The sequence below is a fragment of the Meriones unguiculatus genome, chromosome 21, assembly GCF_030254825.1.
Source record: "Meriones unguiculatus strain TT.TT164.6M chromosome 21, Bangor_MerUng_6.1, whole genome shotgun sequence".
Classification (NCBI taxonomy): Eukaryota; Metazoa; Chordata; class Mammalia; order Rodentia; family Muridae; genus Meriones; species Meriones unguiculatus.
The window spans coordinates 54,813,820-54,833,564 of NC_083368.1; the positions used below are offsets into that span (position 1 = coordinate 54,813,820).

Consider the following 19,745-nt stretch of genomic DNA (forward strand, 5'->3'; position numbering starts at 1 on the left):
CCCATAGACTCAGTCTCCAAGTGAGTTCCCTACTAAGGGGAGCAGAGGCTGTCTCTGGAATGAACTCAGTGGCTGGCTCTCTGATCACCTCCATCTGTGGGAGCAGCCTTACCAGGCCTCAGAGGAAGATGATGCAGCCAGTCCTGATGAGACCTGATAGGCTAGGGTCAGACAGAGGGGGTGGAGGTCCTTCCCTATCAGTGGACTAGATGACTGGCATAGAGAGAGATATGGGAGGGAGGGTGGGACCACGAAGAGTTGAGGGAGGGAGCCACAGCTAGGATACAAAGTGAATACATTCTAATAAATAATAATATTTAGTAAAAAGAGAATAAAAATATATTTTGGAGTTTTTAAAGAGACTGGATTTTAATTTTTTAATTTTTATTAATTATAATTTATTCACTTTGTATCCCAGCTTTAGCCTTTCCCCCACCCCTCCCAATCTCACTCTCCCTCCCTCTTCTTCTATGCCCCTCCCCTGGTTCAATGATAAAGAGGGTAGTCCTCCCTTTCCATCTGACCCTAGTCTATCAGGTCTCATCAGGACTGGCTTCTTTGTCTTCCTCTGTGGACTGGTAAGGCTGCTTCCACCTCAGGTGGATGTTGGTATAATGTTCTTTTGCAATATATACACCTTACCCTTGTTCATTCAAATGCTGATCCCCAACCCCCACCCCCGATTTCAATCTGGATAATTTTTCTAAGCATCCTGTCTCAACTTTGCGTAAACACACCAAAATAAAACAACTAGCCACAATGTTGTGCAATGGGAGGAGCCAGAGGGCAGGGAATGAATGGGAGGAAAAGGAGGACATGAAGCATGAACCAGACCTAAACTTTCACAAAAAGCAAGAATAATGTGAGAAATCTAAATGTTAGGAAACTATGCGGGCTTGGAGGTTTAAGAGGGAGTAACTATTGCCCAGCATTGTGTTCTAGGTTAACTAAATAAACCCAGTCTCTGTGTGGAGATTTGGTTATACAGCTGCTTAGGATTAACAGCAGCATTACTAAAAGATAATTATTAGTAAATATTAATCACCACTTACAACAGGTGGAGGTGATCAAAGAGCCAGCCGCTGAGTTCATGTCAGAGACAGTCCTGTTCCCATTATTGGGGCACCCTTTTGGACACTGGGATGCTATGGGCTACTTGTGTACAGGGATTCTAAGTTATCTCCATGCACGGTCCTTGTTTGGAGTATCAGTCTCAGAAAAGACCTCTGACCCCAGATATTTTTGTTTTGTTGTTCTCCTTGTGGAGCTCCTGTTCCCTCCAGGTCTGTTTATCTCCCCCTTCTTTCATAAGATTCCCCCCACTCTGCCCAAAATATGACTATGAATCTCAGGATATGTTCTAAGACCAACAATCAATAAATGGGACCTCATGAAACTGAAAATCTCTGTAAAGCAAAGAACACTGTCATCAGAACAAAATGACCGCCTGCAGATTGGGAAGGGATCTTCACCAACCCTTTATCTGACAGAGGGCTGATATCCAGAATATATGAAGAACTAAAGAAGTTAAAAAGCAACAAATCAAGCATTCCAATTAAAAAATGGGGTACAGAGCTAAACAGAGAATGCTCAACAGAGGAACATAGAATGGCAGAGAAACACTTAAATACATGTTCAACATCCTTTGTTATTAGGGAAATGCAAATTAAAACAACCCGAGATTTCACGTTACACCCATGAGAAGGGCTAAGATCAAAAACTCTAGTGACAACACATGCTGGAGAGGATGTGGAAAAGGGGGAATATTTCACCATTGCTTGTGGGAATGCAAACTTGTACAACCACTTTGGAATTCAATCTGGTGCTTCCTCAGACAATTAGGAACAGTGCTACCTCAAGATCCAGTTATACCACTCCTAAGCATATATCCAAAATATGCTCAAGTATACAACAAGGACATTTGCTCAACCATGCTCATAGCAGCTTTATTTGTAATAACCAGAAGCTGGAAACAACCCAGATGGCCCTCAGTTGAGGAATGAATACAGAAATTGTGTACATTTACACAATGGAATACTACTCAGCAATTAAAAACAAAGAAATCATGAAATTTGCAGGCAAATGGTGGGAACTAGAAAAGATCACCCTGAGTGAGGTAACCCAGAAGCAGAAAGACACACATGGTATACCTAACATCCACTTATAAGTGTATATAATATAGGATAATCATACTAAAATCTGTACACCTAAAGAAGCTAAGCAAGAAGGAGGACCCTGGGTAAAATGATCACTCCTCACTCAGAAAGGCAAATGAGATGGACATCAGAAGAGGGAGAAAACAGGGTACAGGACAGGAGCCTATCACAGAGGGCCTCTGAAAGACTCTACCCAGCAGGGTATCAAGACATATCTTGAGACTGAATATTTTAAAGGGATTGAATTATTGTGTTTTGTTTTGTAAAGACTATGGGACTTTTAAAGTTATTTATGGTTTTAATGTGAGATCTCTGAAATAGATGAGAAAGGAAAGTTTGTGGCTTATGGGTAATGTGTTTATGTGCCAAAGTGACAAGGAGTCAATTGCCCAGGTTAGTTTTATGTCAATTTGACACAAGCTAGAGCCACCTGAGAGGAGGCAACCTCAATGAAGAAAATGCATCCATAAGATCAGGCCTATAAGATGTTTTCTTAATTAATCATTGATGGGGGAGGCCCAGCCCATTATGGGTGTGGCCATCCCTGGGCTGGTGGTCCTGCATTCTATAAGAAAGCAGGCTGAGCAAGCCATGGGGAACAAGCTTGTAAGCAGCAGCTCTCCGTGGCCTAGGCATCTAGGTTCTTGCCCTATTTGAGCTCCTGTTTTGACTTCCTCTGATGGTGAATAGTAATATGGAAGTATAAGCCAAATATACCCTTTCCCCTCCAGCTTGCTTTTGGTCATGTTATTTCATCACAGAAACCCTGACTTAGATTCAGCTTCTTCATATTTGTCCATCCTGACATTGCTTTTTTTTTTGGTTTTGGTTTGTTTGGTTTGTTTTTTCCATCCCAATACTCTAGCTAAAACATTGCACTCCTCGGAGTCTGGCAGCATCATAACCATTGTCTGGTTATTTGAATTTTATGAGCCCAATTAAGAAAGACAAAGCACCTTTAAGAGATTTCTGCCATCCTATCAGCCTCTAACTACCACTAACAATTGATTATTTTCCTGCCTATTAAGTTAATGATTTAATTTTTTTGTCTTTTCGTCACAATTATGTGAGTTTGGTTATATTTATGGATGCTTCAGTAATTCTGTATTTCCTTTATACTGCTACTCCATGAGAAAAGGGAAAGTAAATTTTGCCCAATAGTTAGCAGAATTGGGAAGTATGAACAAATTACATAATTACAAATCTAAAGGAAAACCAGGTGGAGAAGTTAAATGGCGTTTTTTCTAAAAGGATGCAGTACATACTTCAAATACTAGTCTGTATAGTTCTGCACTAAACGTTCTTTGTATAAAGAAGAACTTGTCATATGGAAACATTTTCTGAAACACCTATACAGATTATTCCACTATTTTTACTTTTGTTTCTTACTTCTTGTAATTTCAGAGAGAGCTGCATGGTTCAACAAATTTCCTGAAGTAGACACTGGGAGAAAATTGTTTCCTGCTGTTTTCCAGGTTACAGATTCTGTGTCACTAATGTATAGTTATATGATGCATAGTTATTTGCTTCCTCATCTCAAACATGACCCCTCACCATCTTGTCTGCCCTTGAGCCTGGCATCTTGCTGGTCTGGCAGTCATCAAGAAGGCATGGGCTGGGAGCCAACCTGATCCTTACAAGGATGCACAGAGAGGCAGACTGACATGGGTTCAATAATTAGCACAATGCCAGACACAGTATTCAATAAGGATCTGCTGAATTAATGGATGTGTGTGTTGCCTGGCTGTTGTAAATCCTTCAAGTTGATAACCTGGGCTAATTAGGCAAGAATTATAAATGAAAATTGAGGACTGATCAGCTCTTCTCTCCAGCCAAGTCAATAAACTTATTTAAAGACTTATTTTAGAGATAGAAATGTTTAGCTCATTTTTAATATTCATGCCAATAGCTTTAACAATGTTGAACACACTATCAAGCATTTTATCTATCATCGTGAATAACAAAAGATACTTTGAAAAAAAATGCCAACAGTAAATTTTAAGGTAAGTTTTAGGATAGCACATAATTCTATTACCTAAAGTACCTCAGTGGCAAAGACTATTTATGATCCAATAGCTCTTGCTATAGTGATGGTCTAAATTCTACAACCCAGGGACTAAATGATACATCTCTATAACATTCTGAAAATCCCAACAGTTATTACTTATTATTGAGTTCTTCAGACTGTCTCACATTTAATCACATCATAAATACAAAATAAATTCCAGTTAGCATATTTTTATTCATTTTACAATTTATTTTTAAAACATACTTTTATTCCAGAAAGCTAAGAAAGAAAAAAGAAATCGGCTAACCACATTTAACCATGTCTCTAAAGGAATGATATGTCCATACTCATAAAAGTAAATATAACTCCAGATTATCAAATAGATATACACCTGTCATGGGCTCAGCACCACGCAGGCAGGCTCTGTTCCCTGGCATACTTCTGTGTTCATTCTACCTTCAAATCTTTATCTCAATTGCTGCTCTTTAGGAGACAGCTACAAACCTGTAACCTTACCGCTCTGGGAGAAAATATTTTATTTTTAAAAACTTATCCTTTAGGAACTTTATGTATGTGTACAATGAAGGATGATCTCAATGGTGTCTTATCTCCTCCCAATTTTACCCAGGTTCCTCACCTAATAAACACCCCTCCCAAATTTGTGTCCTCTTCTTTTTTGAAAACAAGCAAACAAACAAAAACACTAAGTCCAGGTAATGCTGCCCATGAGTGAATGTATGTTGGGGCTACCCAGTGTCGCATAGGAAGCCTGTGTCATCGCCACATCCCCAAAGAGGAATGACCTCTCATTCCCGAGCAGCTGTCGGCTGACAGTAGCTCCTCCGTGATGGCAGACTCTGTGACCTCCTCCCTGGGAGAAAATACTTTAATAACTTCAGAGCTCCACCAAGAACTCAAATCTGAAATACTGTGGTGTCATTCAGTACCATGATGCAGGGTAACGACTTTATTTAAGACCCAAGCACTGAACTGGCCAAAAATAACCCCACACATATTTGCAATTGTATTTAAAATGTTGTCACCATTAGAAGTCATTGTATAAAAAAAAAACCACTTATACTGTTTAAAATGTAAGAGAAGAGGAAAAATAACAAGTTGGATTAGATGGAAAATATGCCCTGAATCAGCTCCTTATTGCTCACCAGAAGCAGAGTGAACAGCTGTGGTGGCCCTCTGCAGGTGACGCAGTAAGCAAGGAGAGCTTTCAACACTGACTGAACATAACAACTGCTCACATTGTTGTTGGTAGTTATTTGTGGACATTTTCAAACTCTGAAAATATACCATATACCATTTTCCTTGACTAAATCAACAAGTCTAATTAAACATCGGACTTTAAGGCTGTTATTTTCCAGCTCACGCGTTCTTTCAACAGTTAGATCTATAGTTTTAATTCTAATGCATTCCTATCCTTATATGCTGAAATATGTCCTATCATTGCTAAGGGTCAAGCCCCTGACTCTCTTGCTTTTAACTTCCCTCTTCATGCTTGGTCCCACACCAACTCTCCCTGGCCCCCACAAAGCCAGGCCACCAGGATAGTGCCGGGGATTAAGAATCGGTGGCAAATTCATGCTAAGCATCAGAATTTTCTAACGTTCTCTTTTTCCCTTCCAAACATAGCTGAATGCCACACTGAGCCATTGAGGGCTGAATGATCATCCTAATAAGCTCACTGTCCCCTTGTGGAAGACTGTCCATCTGATTTGGTTGACATGTTCAGTTATGCAGAACCTCACCTGGATCTTTATGGTCCCAGGAATAGAATTCCCCATGAATTAGTTGATGTCTTTCTAATGAGGGAGGGCGGGCAGAAGTTTAAGTTGTCTGAGAGATCTTTATTACATACACACTAAGGCTGAAGAGCTACTGCTAGAGAAATCTGCCATATTCTCGTGTGCTGCAAGCTTGCTCCATCTTCATCCCAACTCCAGCATTTGGAAACTTAGTTCTGTGCTTCCTTGTGTGTAGAACTTCATGCATCTAGATCAGCAAATACCATATCTCATATGAAGACTTTCTTTACTGTTGCTGTTCTATGAGGAAAAGGTGGACTGAAGGTAATGACAAAGGAAATCACTCCAAAGGGGTCAACTGATCTTCACCTACAAATGTAAGCACCTTTATATGATTGTCCACTGCTATCTTAATCAACCATCATAATCATTTGTAAATGTAAACTTGACAAGAACAGGGTCTGGGGAGATGTGGTAAGTGGTCTGGAGTGTATTAACACATTTCAGTGCGTTTTGGTTTTGATTGTATTACTATAAGTTCTGCTTCTATGATTGGAATCATAACTGTCAAAGAATGGCTTTTCCCTGAGTTTCCATAAAACAGAAAAGATGTCATTTGCTTTGCAAAAGGATCTCTCTGGGACAGCTCACCCCTGTGAGCCCATCTGCCCTTTCTGTCTCTGTCTTTTAATTAACATTTGGAAAAAGAATGGTGACTTTGTAGATAACAGGACTGGGAAAAGAGACCCAGAAAATGATGTGAAGTCTTTCAGTCTTCAACCTTGCCAAAGAGCATGCAATAGTGTTACTCAGGAAAATATCATTCATAGACCATACATACTCAAAATAATGTGACTTTCTCTCTCTCTCTCTCTCTCTCTCTCTCTCTCTCACTCTCATTCTCTCTCGTTCACACACACACTAATATCATATACTGAAGTATTTTGAAGGAATATAAATTGACTAAAAGTAAGAAAAATAACTATAAATTAAGAGGTTAAATTTAAATAAATCCAGGAAAAGAGTTGTCAAAGTACTTCCTGCCACTTACCTTTTCTGCTGACTGGGCTGTACCAAAAAAGATGGGGATGAAAGCTAACCAAATGATGCAAGTGGTGTACATGGTAAACCCAATAGGTTTGGCTTCGTTGAATGTCTCTGGGACCCCTCTGGTCTTAATGGCATAAACAGTGCATGTGACCATCAGCAGGATACTGTATCCCAGTGAACAAATGAGTGACAGATCAGAAATGTCACACTTGAGCACTCCCCTGGCATTCTCAGGATCTAATGTTCGCTGTTCTCCATAGTCAATGATGGTGTGTGGGGGATCCACGACAAACCACACAAACACCCCAAGGAGCTGCACAGAGATGAGGCTGAAGGTGATCACCAGCTGCGAGGCGGGGCTGATGAACTTAGGCGCTGTGACAGATTTCTTCCCCTGCTCAAATATTCGGTGGATACGGTTTGTTTTGGTCAAAAGCGCTGCATAGCTGAAACACATACCAAGTCCCAGGAAGATACGTCGGAAGGAGCATATGATTGTGTCAGGAGCTGCAATCATCAAGAAGGTGATGGAGTAACAGAGAAAAATCCCCGTCAGGAGCACATAACTAAGTTCCCGCCCAGAAGCTCTCACGATGGGCGTGTCATTATAGCGGACAAAGGTCACAATCACGAAGGTGGTGGCGATGATTCCCAATATTGCTATGAACACGGGTACCACAGCCCAGGGAGAATGCCACTCCAACTTGATAATGGGGATCCTCTGGCAGCCTGTGCGGTTGATGTTCGGCCTCTGATCCAGAGGGCAGAGTTCACAGGACAGCTCGTCCACCTGGTAGTTGTAACCCTCGCAGCGTTCACAGTGCCAGCAGCAAGGGACCCCCTTCACGGTTTTCTTCCTCTCCCCAGGCTTGCAGGGCAGGCTGCAGACAGACGCCGGGTGTGTGCGCTCTCTAGTAGCCCACTGCATGTCTTCCACCTGTGGGCATAAAAAATTAATGAGCCTTCCATTTTCCCCATTTATAATATCCTAATCCTGGCCACAGGTTTGTAATAAATCACTGAATGCTGACAGTACAAATACAGTTTACCATAATAAGAGTCCCATTTCTTTCCCTGATATTGACTTTATAAAAGTGTTAAATGATTGGGTCCAATCAGTCATTTGGATCACCAGCTAGATGAGTGTCATTACTTTCCACTTACCTCTTCATGGCTGGCCATTATTATATTAAAGAAAGATTTACCAGTCCAAACAGTTTAACTATGAAAGCTTTAAAAATTAAATAAGAGGGATAAAAACAAAATACAGCAAAAAAATCCCATAGGAAGATATTTTAGAGCTAAAACAAATATAAAATGCCAAAACCTTTCAAATACTGTACTAAGACAAAAAGGTATATCAACAGTGATTCCTGTCTTTCTAAAATAGTTAGAGAAATTCAGAGGACGCCATGTTGATTTTGAAAGGAAATGACACAGGAAGTTAATCTCTGACTTCTCACTGGCTCAGGGATGTAACAGCACTTACATGCTACAAGACATTTGTTGAACAAAGGGGTTAAAATATTGTTTACTGTTGAATGCTTGCAATCTTAAAGATGGTAGGCAGCAATGAAGTTAGTAGCACTGAGGACGTATAAGGGGGAACTGAAAAGACACCACACAGAGACTTGAGAAGGAGGGAAGGCCCAAATAATGCCTGGCATAACCCAAGACCCACCCCAGGGGAGAGAACCAATCCTATTAACTAATTTTTTCTTTCTGTTTTAATTTTTTATATTAATTACATTGTATTCACTTTTCATTCCAGCTGTAGCCCCCTCCCACATCCCCTCCCAATCCCATCCTCTCTTCCTCTTCTCCTCCCATGCTCCTCTCCAAGTCCACTGATAGGGGAGGTCCTCCTCCCCTTCCATCTTACCCTAGCCTATCAGGTCTCATAAGGACTGGTTGCATTGTCTTCCTCTGTGGCCTGGTAAGGCTGCTCCCTCTTTGGGGGAAGTGATCAAAGAGCCAGCCCCTGAGTTCATGTCAGAGACTGTCCCTCTTCCCATTACAAAGGAACCCACTTGGAGACTGAGCTATTTATTAACTATTAACAATACTCTGCTGTGCTTGCAGACAGGAATCAAGCAGAGTTGTCTTCTGAGAGGCTCCACCCAGCAGCACCTGGAAACAGATGCTGGAAACAGATGCTCAGCCAAACAGTGGAGAAGGCATAGGGAGTCTTGTGGAAAAGTGGAAGGAAGGATAAAAAGACATGGAGATGATAGGAGCTTCACAAGAAGACCAACAGAGCCAACTAACCAGGGCCAAGAAGAGCCTGCTGAGACTGGAAGCACCAAGGACTTTGCAAGGACTGGACTTCGGGCCCCCACAAAGGTGTAGGTGATAGGTAGCTCAGGTCTCTTGTGGGCCCTCTAGTAAGAGAAGCAGGGATTCTCTTTGACATGGACTCTCTTGCCAGGTTTTGATCACTTTCCCCTGGAGGGAGTACCTTGCCAGGCCACAGGGGAAAAGGACATGCTCAGTCCTCATACAACTTGACGAGCTGGGGTGGATGGAAAGGAGGACTGCCCTTTGATGAGGAATAGGAGAGGAGAGAGGGGAGACAAAAGGAGAGTAGGACTGGGAGGTGAGAAGAAATGGGGCTAAGACAAGAATATAAAGTGAATAAGTTAACTAAATAATTAATTGTTTTTTAAAAAATTCAAGATTAGAAAAGGGTTATCTGCCATTCCCATTCTTTTTTTCAATTTAGAGCTTATAAGCCCTTATTAAATCAGTAATACAAGAGAAGGGACTTAAAAAATTCAAATAGGAAAAGAAGTCAAATTATTATTTACAGGTGATATAGATGATTATACTATTACATATAAGAGATCCTAATAATTCCACCAGAAAACATCTATAAATGATCAATGTGTTCAGCAAAGTGGCAGGATATAAAAACAAGCCTTTCTGTGTTCTAATAACAAGCATGCTGAGATAAAGATCATGTACATACTCACATGCACAATAGCCCCCCAAATACATAGGAATAAATTTAAGGAGGTAAAAGCATGCTACAACAACAAAAAACATAGAGGGGGAATATGATGGCATGACTCAGAAGTTAAGAGCACTGGCTGCTCTTGCAGAGGACCTGAGTTTGGTTCTCAGCACCCACAGAGCAGTTCACAAATAAATGTAACTTTTGTTCCAGAGATTCTAACACCCTTTTCCGGCCGCTGAGGGTATGACATACATATGGTATGCAGACAAACACTCATACACATAGAATAAAAATGAATAAAGCTTGTTTAGAAGAATATTAACAAACCTCACTTAAATGACAATTCATGATGAAATTGAGAATGATTCCATTTGTTGTAGCATTAAAGTTAAAATGCTTAGAAAATTAAAATGTTTAGACAAAGCAGTTTAAAATTTTAATCACTAAAGCTATAAAACACTATTTCAAATAAAACAAAATAAAGCTTAATAAATTAAAAGAAATTGCATGCCTGTAGACAATAACACCTACTGCTAGTACAAGGAAAATACCTCAAATTTATCTACAGATTAAAAGCAAAGTAGCCTGTCCTGGAGATACCTGATAAGCTAGGGTCAGATGAAAGGGGAGGAGGATCTCCCCTAGGAATGGACTTGGAAAGGGGCAGGAAGGAGATAAGGGAGGGATGGTGGGATTAGGAGGGAATGAGGGAGGGGCCTACAGCTGGGATTCATATATTAATCACAACCTGTGATTAATATAAAAATAAAATTTAAATTTAAAAAAAAAGTAAAAAAAAGCAATGCCTGTAAAAATCTCAGGTGGATCCTTTATAGAAATTGACCAGTAGATCCAAAATTTTATATTAAGGGACCTAGAAAAGACAAAATAATCTTGAAAATGAAAATTAAAGTTGGCACTCACACTTATTTTGTTGTTGTTGTTGTTGAACATTTTTTAATTAATTTGTTTTTATTAATTAGAGTTTATACACTTTATATCCCAACTGTAGCATCTCCCTCAGCCCCTTCCTCCCTCATCTCCTCCCATGCCCCTCCCCTAGTCCACTGATAATGGAGGTACTCCTTGCCTTCCATCTGATCATAGTCTATCAGGTCTCATCAGGACTAGCTGCATTGTCTTCCATTGTGAACTGGTAAGGCTGTTCCCCCTAAGGGTGGTGATGAAAGAGAAGGCATTGAGTTCATGTTAGAAATAGTCCCTGTTCTCATTACTAGGGAAACCCACTTGGACACTGAGCTTCCATGGGCTACATCTGAGCAGGGGTTCTAGGTTATCTCCATGAATGGTCCTTGATTGGAGTACGAGTCTCAGAAAAGATCCCTGTGCCCAGATTTTTGGTTCTGTTGCTCTCCTTATGGAGATCCTGTCCCCTCCAAGTCTTTTTATTGTCCTTTTCTTTCATAAGATTCTCTGCACTCTGCCCAAAGTTTGGCAATGAATCTCAGCATCTCCTTTGATACTTTGCTGGGTAGAGTCTTGCAGAGTCCCTTTGTGGTAGGCTCTAGGCCTGTTCCCTGTTTTCTACCTCTTCCAATGTCCATCCCATTTGCCTTTCTGAGTGAGGATTGATCCTCTTACCCAGGGTCCTCCTTTTTGATTAGCTTCTTTAGGTGTACAGATTTTATATGATTATCCTATATTGTATGTCTAATATCCACTTATAAGTGAGTATATACCATGTGTGTCTTTCTGCTTCTGGGATACCTCACTCACGATGATCTTTTCTAGTTCCCACAATTTGCATCCAAATTTCATGATTGCAGAGTAGTATTCCATTGTGTAAATGTAACACAAATTCTGTATTCATTCCTCAACTGAGGGACATCTGGATTGTAACAAAATGAGAGCATACAGATTGGGAAAGGATCTTCACCAACCTTATATCTTACAGAGGGCTAATATCCAGAATATATAAAGAACTCAAGAAGTTAAACAGCAACAAATCAAGTAAACCAAATAAAAAATGGGGTCCAGAGCTAAACAGAGAATTTTCAGTAGAGGAATATAGAAAAGCAGAGAAACACTTAAAGAAATGCTCAACATCTTTAGCTATCAGGGAAATGCAAATCAAAATAATCCTGATATTTCACCTTACACCCATCAGAATGGCTAAGATAAAAAACTCAAGTGACAACACATGCTGGAGAGGATGTGGAGAAAGAGAACTCTCCCTCTATTGCTGGTGGGAATGTAAACTTGTACAACCACTTTGGAAATCAAACTGGCGCTTTCTCAAACAATTAGGAATAGTGCTTCCTCAAGATCCAGCTATACCCCTCCGAGGCCTATATCCAAAAGATGCTCAAGTAGGCAACAAGGACATTTACTCAACCATGTCCGCAGCAGTTTTATTTGGAATAGCCAGAAGCTGGACACACTGATTTTTTAAACATATTTCTCTTTACGCATTTTACCTGCACGTGTCTATGTGCACCATGCGCAGGCCTCGTGCAAACAGAGGCCATTGGCTCCTCTGTGCCTGGAGCTAATGAAAAGCTGTAAGCTGCTCCAGGGGCACTGGAAACAGAATCTGCGTGCTCCAGAAGGGGCAAAGTGCTCTTGAACACTGAGACATCCCCTTAGCCCACTAACAGTGCTTTACAATTTTATCGCTAAAGAGAGATGATGCTGGCATAAACATAAAATAGTAGAATAGAAAAAAGAATAAATAAATAAATAAATAAATAAATAAATAAATTCATGCATGTATGGTCAATTATTTTTTTGATAATGCTAAAACTAATGGATAGTTACACACAAAAGAGTAAGTGAGACCTCTGCAAACGTTGAGTAGAATGGTCACCCTATTTGGCTCAGTTTTCCTTTTGGAATAAGAGCCACATTTCACATCATCATAGTAATATAAACAGTAGTATAGCTTTGAAATGCATTAAATACAACCAAAATAAACAGAGGTTGTGGGCAAGAGAGAAATGAAAATGATTTAGACTTCTGATCTGTAACTTAGTCATAGTAAGTCTCTTCCTACCACATCCTACATTTGGTCTATCACTAACCTGCACAACCATATGTAACCTTGGTCCTGTGCTACACCAAAGTAATGGACAGCCATTACATGCCAAATTACCTTAGCACTCATAACATTTTTCCATAGAATTTTAATGGCACATAACTATGTACTTATTTGGTTGGTTTTGATTTATGTAAAGTAGAGTGTTTTTAAAATTACAGGTTATAACCTGGGAATCATTTAAAGGGTTTACTTAAAGTACACGTTCTTCCTTGCTAGAGATGATGATTCATTAGGCCTGGGAAGGGACACTAAGTCCTTCTTTTTAAAAGTCCTCTTATTCTAAATGGGTTTTGCACAATAATTATAGGACACACCTGAGTAAACATTCATTTAAATTGCATTTTCCTCAGGACACCATGGGCCCATTACCTACCACTGCATTCTACATCAGTAAATATTTGTTGAATGAATATAAAAGTGTAATGAAAGAACAGTGGTGGTCTTCAGTGAAAAGGAATATGGAAGAATAATTGAGCTTGAAAAGCAAAAAAAAAATTGGTTCATGAATTTAGAACTGAAAATTGCCAAGAGATAAAATTCCAAAAGTTCAGTCATGAGCAAGGCAATCAGAGCAATCCATAATTATAATAAAATTTTCACCCCTGGAAATGGCAGAAAACAAAAGAGAAGACATCACAAGTAGATCCCTGAACACAGTGAGAACACAGTAGATTCAGGAAGGTCAGCGGAGAAGGGAAAAGGTATGGTCTGATGGAAATTAAAGAAGAAAAATCCAATCTGAAAAACAAGAAACCAAGTGGATTCATAATGTTAGGGAAGAAGGAGTGGTCAGTTTTACTAATAGGTAGTCAAATTTTACAAAGTATTTTAAAAAAGCAAACTTTGATTTTATTCGTGAGACAAAATTTAGTTTTCCAGTGATATTTTCTCCCATCTACTCCACACAAGTAGACCTTTCCCTCTGTTTCATTAATCTCCAGTTCAGACAACTTGTATAACTCATTGGCTTTCTACTATTGTTACACTGAGTGTTTATGTCAGGTGGTGAGTAAATTATCTAGTGGCAAGACGCCAATTTCACTCTGCTTGAGCTAATGTAGGTTCAGTACACGCTCGTGCTTGAGAAATGCCTACACTGATGAGTAAACAGTGCAGTGCGGTGGCCTGGAACTATACAGCTGTACCTGTTTTTGTTTTGTTTTGATGTTCTGAGTACTCTGAGAAAGAGATACCTTCTTTACCGCATCTGCTTGGTAGCTAGAATGTTTCTTTTCTCCTTTTAAAACATTTGTATCTTATCATACTGCACTGGACTCCACTCTACTCTCTCTGCACTGCTCTGAAGTAACTTCTCTTTTAGGTGTTCTCAAGAGAGCTGGCCATACTCCATCTCTGACTCATTCCATCAAATCTTTCTCTGGTTCATCACTTTGTCTACCCGTCAATTAGACATCATTACGGGATTGAGTGCATGTATTACTGGTGTGTCTGTATTCCAGCCAGAGGCATTAAAATGTGTATCCAGCCAGAAAGATTAAAGGTGTGTAGTAAGGGAATCTGTATTCCAGCTGAATTTTACAGACCTAGGTCTTTGGATATGATCCCTTGCCAGACTAGCCATGTTGCTGGATTAAAATTCCTCTACAAATATTAAAATACAATTTAAATGCCATACATGAATAATTGCACTGAACACATGGTGTCAGTGTTTTATGGAAACTAAGTTCAATTAAATGGGTCTTTCATTGCTAATTGGAAATAAAGGTCAGGAAGTGCAAGTCTGCTCAGGACTAAAACACACTGGTGAAAATTCTCTAAACTTTCGGAATGTTCTATTGAATTATGTATATTTCTTACTTTTTCTGACATGCTATGTTATAAAATTCTCAACTCCTGCATGTACTAATATAATTCATTGCAAAATGTTCTGTGTTTATTTTAAAAACATATTAAATAATTTGCTAATTAAAATACTTTGCTTTACAGTCTTAGCTCATATGAGTTAAAGGATATATAGATATAGAGCTCGGCTATAGAAGATTTTGTGAAATGATGCTTTTGGAATATTAAGATACACGTGTAAGGTCTGGTAGTTTGGTAGTTAAAAGCACTTGCTGCTCATGCAGGGGACACAGGTTCAGACAGAGGCTCCAACTCCCACATGATGGAGATTCCATCTATAGCTCCAATTCCAGGGGAGCCAATGCCTCAGGCACCTGCACTCATGTGCACAAAACATGCCCCCCCACACACATATACACACACCCACTTAAAACATAACTTAATAAATAAAAAAGATGTACAGGTGGGTTTGGAATGCACATAGTCAGTAGCATACCACTTTGTACCACAAAACGTGCAAGGCTTAACAACAACAAGAGTGTAATGATAGATAACACTTACTGAGGGCCTACTATGAGCCAGACATATTCTAAGACCGAGCACCTAGAGTTGTAACAATCCTGAGTCAGGCATTTCTTCCCACCCGGTTTAATGAGGACAAGGCTGCATATAACCTTACTTCTATCACACTGATATTTAATGAAGACGAGTAGACTTGTGCACAAGCTTCACAGTCGGTAATGTTCGCTTGTCTCTCAGCATTGTTCCCAAGGCAGTAAAGGACATACAGCAGACAGATAAAAGCTCATGCAAACTGGCAACATTAAATATGTACGGAGTAGGAACTAGAGAGGACAGGAAACAGAGGTAGGTGCACAGTTTGAACATAAGAGCATAGGTAGGTGAAGGAAGTCTTAGCAGGGGTCTCATTTCACTGGTAGTAGAAAGCAAAGGGTAAGCTGGAAAAGAGATCAATATATCTTATGATATGTACATTGTGAGTTTTGTCAGTTTTTGTTTTTGTTTTTCACATGTGACATACTATTATTTGGATTTCAAGAGTCTCCAAAGCTAAACATGGTAAAACTTTAGTTCCTAGCATGGTTTCTTTGGGAAAGTGTGGAAAATTTAGAAATGAGGTCTCTTAGAAAATGCCTGTCACTGAGGCTTCTGCCTTCCATATAGACTGTGAATCTGTCTTTCTCGTGTCCTAGCCTTGAAGGTAAACTATTTTGCTCTTGTATGCATATTCTGTCATTGTCACACGGAGCCCCCATTTTAGCTAGAAGCATTGGATTCATGTCATCATGAGCAAAATTCCTTTTTCCTCTGTAAGTTGAGTGCCTCATGCTGCTGCAGGATATTGGATCACACTGCGAACCATAAGATTGTGAACTGAAAAACCTGTTCCTTGTTGTGCTGTGGCTCAGCCCTGGCACACACCTTTAACCCGAGAGCTTAATAAAGTCAACTATAGGTCAAGAGACAGAGCAGACAAGCAGTTGAAATGGATTTCTCCTTCAGGGACTGAAGTAGGAAGGTCAGGTGGGTGCTTTCTCTGCCTCTCTGAGCTAGCAGGCTTTCTCCCCAGCATCCAGCTCCTGAGGCGTCATTGATAAAATCTAATGATTGGGATTTTCATTTTTTTTTATAACAACATTATGTCTCTGTTATAGTGGTGAGGAGTTAACACAAGACACCCATGCAGATTAAAAATATAAGTGTTTCCCAGTTTCCTAGTTGGGAATCACAATCCCTCCCCCCTCACAAGCTCTACAGTGAAAGGATCATTCCACTTAGGAGAAGTGTAACTATATCCTTTCAGGAAGGCCAACAGAGAGGTTTATATGACCCACTGGGCATGTTTTATGGAAAACAGTTCTAACTGGTACTGTTCCTAAAATAAACTAAAGGGTTCTTGGATGCCTGGCACAGTTGGAACCAGAGTACTAATGCTATCAGCCTGGAGCATTACCATCCAGCAGATTTGATAATTAAAATTTGGGTATGTGAAGATTTGATAACTGCTTTCTCCCAATGAAACAGCAGAAACAAAAATATTTGAAGATCAAGAGTTTTAAATGAGCCTTTATTTTTCTCTAATGGGATAATGGGAGTTCAAGGATCCTCTTGCATTGGAAGAGTTTTATTGAAGCAAACAGACATTAAGCTAATAGGAGGAACGTGGAGAAATTAGCGACACTGCAGAGAAGAAGCCATGTAAGGTTTTAGAGCTAGAGATGACTTCAAAGATATCTTTCTTTTTACATTGTGTGTGCGTGTGTGTGTCCATGTGCTTACACGTGGGAATGCGTGCGCATGTTGTGGATACATGTCGTGTGTGCACATGCACATTTGTGTTTGTTCATTCAGTGATCAGAAAACAAATCGCAGAAGTCAGTTTTCTTCAGAGTTCTGTTTTCCTGAACCATGTTCTTGGCCACAGAGATGCCTTAAAGTGCATGTATTAAACAATAAAATGTTGCTTTCATAAAAAATATTCAGGGAGCATTAAAGCACTTACAAGTTAATACCATTATGGTTAATAATACAGCAATTATACTTGGATTGATTATTATTTTAGTGTATAATAAATTATATTTTAAACAGTATTATTAATAATTTCAGAAAAGCAATTGAATACTAAAATTAGAAGATAACCCTGAAGTAGCTTACTGAAAATTAGAGTCAAAGAAGAGGGAAGTAAGTGAGGAGGAAAGTGATAGTTAAGGAAGAATCAAAGAGTTTTAAGATTTACATAGAAGCATCTAAGAGACAGGAGCAGAGAATATTTAGGTAAAAAACAGAAGAGTGGGTAAAGTAAAAGTGTATATGAAATGTTAGGTTAATAATTTTGTTGAGAAGTCCAGACAATGAATAAACCCATGCAAATATTAAGAGTTATCTTGTTAAGATTACAAAACCCTGGGAGTGAACACATGTTTTTTTCCTCTTTTTATTATTTTTTAATATTAGTTACAGTTTATTAACTTTGTATCCCAGCTGTAGCCCGCTCCCTCATTCCCTCCCAATCCCACCCTCCCTCCCTCATCCAAGTCCACAGATATGGGAGGTCCTCCTCCCCTTCCTTCTGACCCTAGCCTATCAGGTCTCTTCAGGACTGGCTGCAATGTCCTCCTCTTTGGCCTAGCTAGGCTGCTCCTCCCCCGGGGGGTAGGGGTAGGGGGGGAGGGGGTGTCAAAGAGCCTTCCAGTGAGTTCATGTCAGAAATAGTCCCTGTTCCCCTTACTAGCCATGGTAGCTCAGTATCCGAGCGAACAGATCTTAAATGATTCACAACACTTTCCAACCCTGTGCTTCCTCTCCTCACCAAAACGTGTGGACACTGTTCTATTTGAAGCCTAATATTCAGAACCTAATGTAGCACCTGCTCATCCTAAAGTAAAAGTATTTCTAACCTAGATCTTGGCAACTAATTGTTAAATAAAATAATAATACGACAAGGATAATTAGAGGCATTTTTGTGCTTTCACACCCTCAAAAACAAAACAAAACAAAATAAAAACAGCTTCCACTGTTTAGTCCCCAAAACTATTGGTGGTTGTGATTTTACAAGAAACAGGAAAGAAGACTCCTAAGATTTTCCCCAATGGCCAAAAAGAAGATGCAACTGTGCTCTCGCATGAGGAGTTCTAGTTATCCAGTTACGGTGGAGACTTTATCAAAGGACATAAACCTTGTGAACCAGCTACCTCTGGCAAAAGTTTGACATTAATTACTTCATATGAAAAAAATCATTCAGCAAGGAAACAAATAACTTTTTAAACTGATGGTTATTATCTACAGGGAAAATGCTAATTTTCAGGTCATCAAAATTGACTAAAATATACTTGGGAGAACTGTAAAAAAAAAAAACAAAAACACGCACACACAGAGAAATTACATGACAATGAAAATGAAAATGTAACAGAGACCTATGTTGGGAGTGTCAGTGACAAAGGAAGAATGGTATAGGTGAGAACCAAATACTCCACATGAAAAGTTAATAAACACTGGAAAATACAAAGCAGACAGTAAAATGAGCATGGGATTGAGAAACAGGTCATAAAACATAAAGAAAGCCATTTGTTTAAAAAGCTGCATCTGAACATAGATGCATACAGAAACATACACATATTTGTATTTAGAGCACAAATATCATGGGCTGGCATTTTCAAATTATGCATTATTAAAATAATTAATTTGAAATCATCTATATAAAATGTTAATGAACATTTTTAAACAAATTTTGAGGAAATTAAAATATAAAAAGCCAAGTAGAAAAAGAAGATTATAAGAAATAAGGTTTAGAAAGTTAAAAAGTAATGTCAAGTAAAAAAATACTGGAAAAATTGGAGCAAAATATACAGTTCATATAAAATCAAGTTACTGTTTCGAGGCCAATTTATAAAGCTCAAGAAATGGAGAAAGAGGGTATAATATTGGAAAATATGGACAAAAAAAGACAAAGGCAACCAGAAAATATGGATATCTACCTCGGTACATATAAAAAGTACAATAAATTATATGAAAAGGAAATAAAAATATGGGAAAGAATTTTATTCCTGAAGACTGGCTAAGTGGAGACATTTAAAGTTAATAAATAATAAATAGAAGGAATTGGTCTTAAATATAAACCTGTCTTGTAGGAATTTATAAGTAAGAGAAAAACAGTACAGTTCAAGTTTCAATTTTTATTTATTTTTTATTTTTTAATTAAATTTTTACTTTTTATATATTAATTACAATTTATTTACTTTGTATCCAGCTGTTGCCCCCTCCCTTCCTCCCTCCCAACCCACCCTTTATCCCTTATCTCCTCCCATTCCCCTCCTCAAGCCCGTTGATAGGGGACATACTCCTCCCCTTCCATCTGACCCTAGTCTATCAGGTCTCATCAGTACAGGCTGCATTGTCTTCCTCTGTGGACTCGTAAGGCTACTCCCCCTTCAGAGGG

The 19,745-nt window shown here is 39.2% G+C and overlaps 1 protein-coding gene across 6 annotated transcripts in view; it reads right to left on the reverse strand.

Moving 5' to 3' along the window:
• Positions 1-19,745, reverse strand: part of Grm8 (glutamate metabotropic receptor 8) — an 809,809-nt gene that overhangs the window by 97,907 nt on the left and 692,157 nt on the right. For all 6 annotated transcript variants that reach the window (XM_060374210.1, XM_060374213.1, XM_060374214.1 and 3 more), the window contains exon 9: positions 6,973-7,908. In XM_060374210.1, the coding sequence (XP_060230193.1) occupies positions 6,973-7,908 (936 nt within the window). The remainder of the gene's footprint in view (positions 1-6,972; positions 7,909-19,745) is intronic.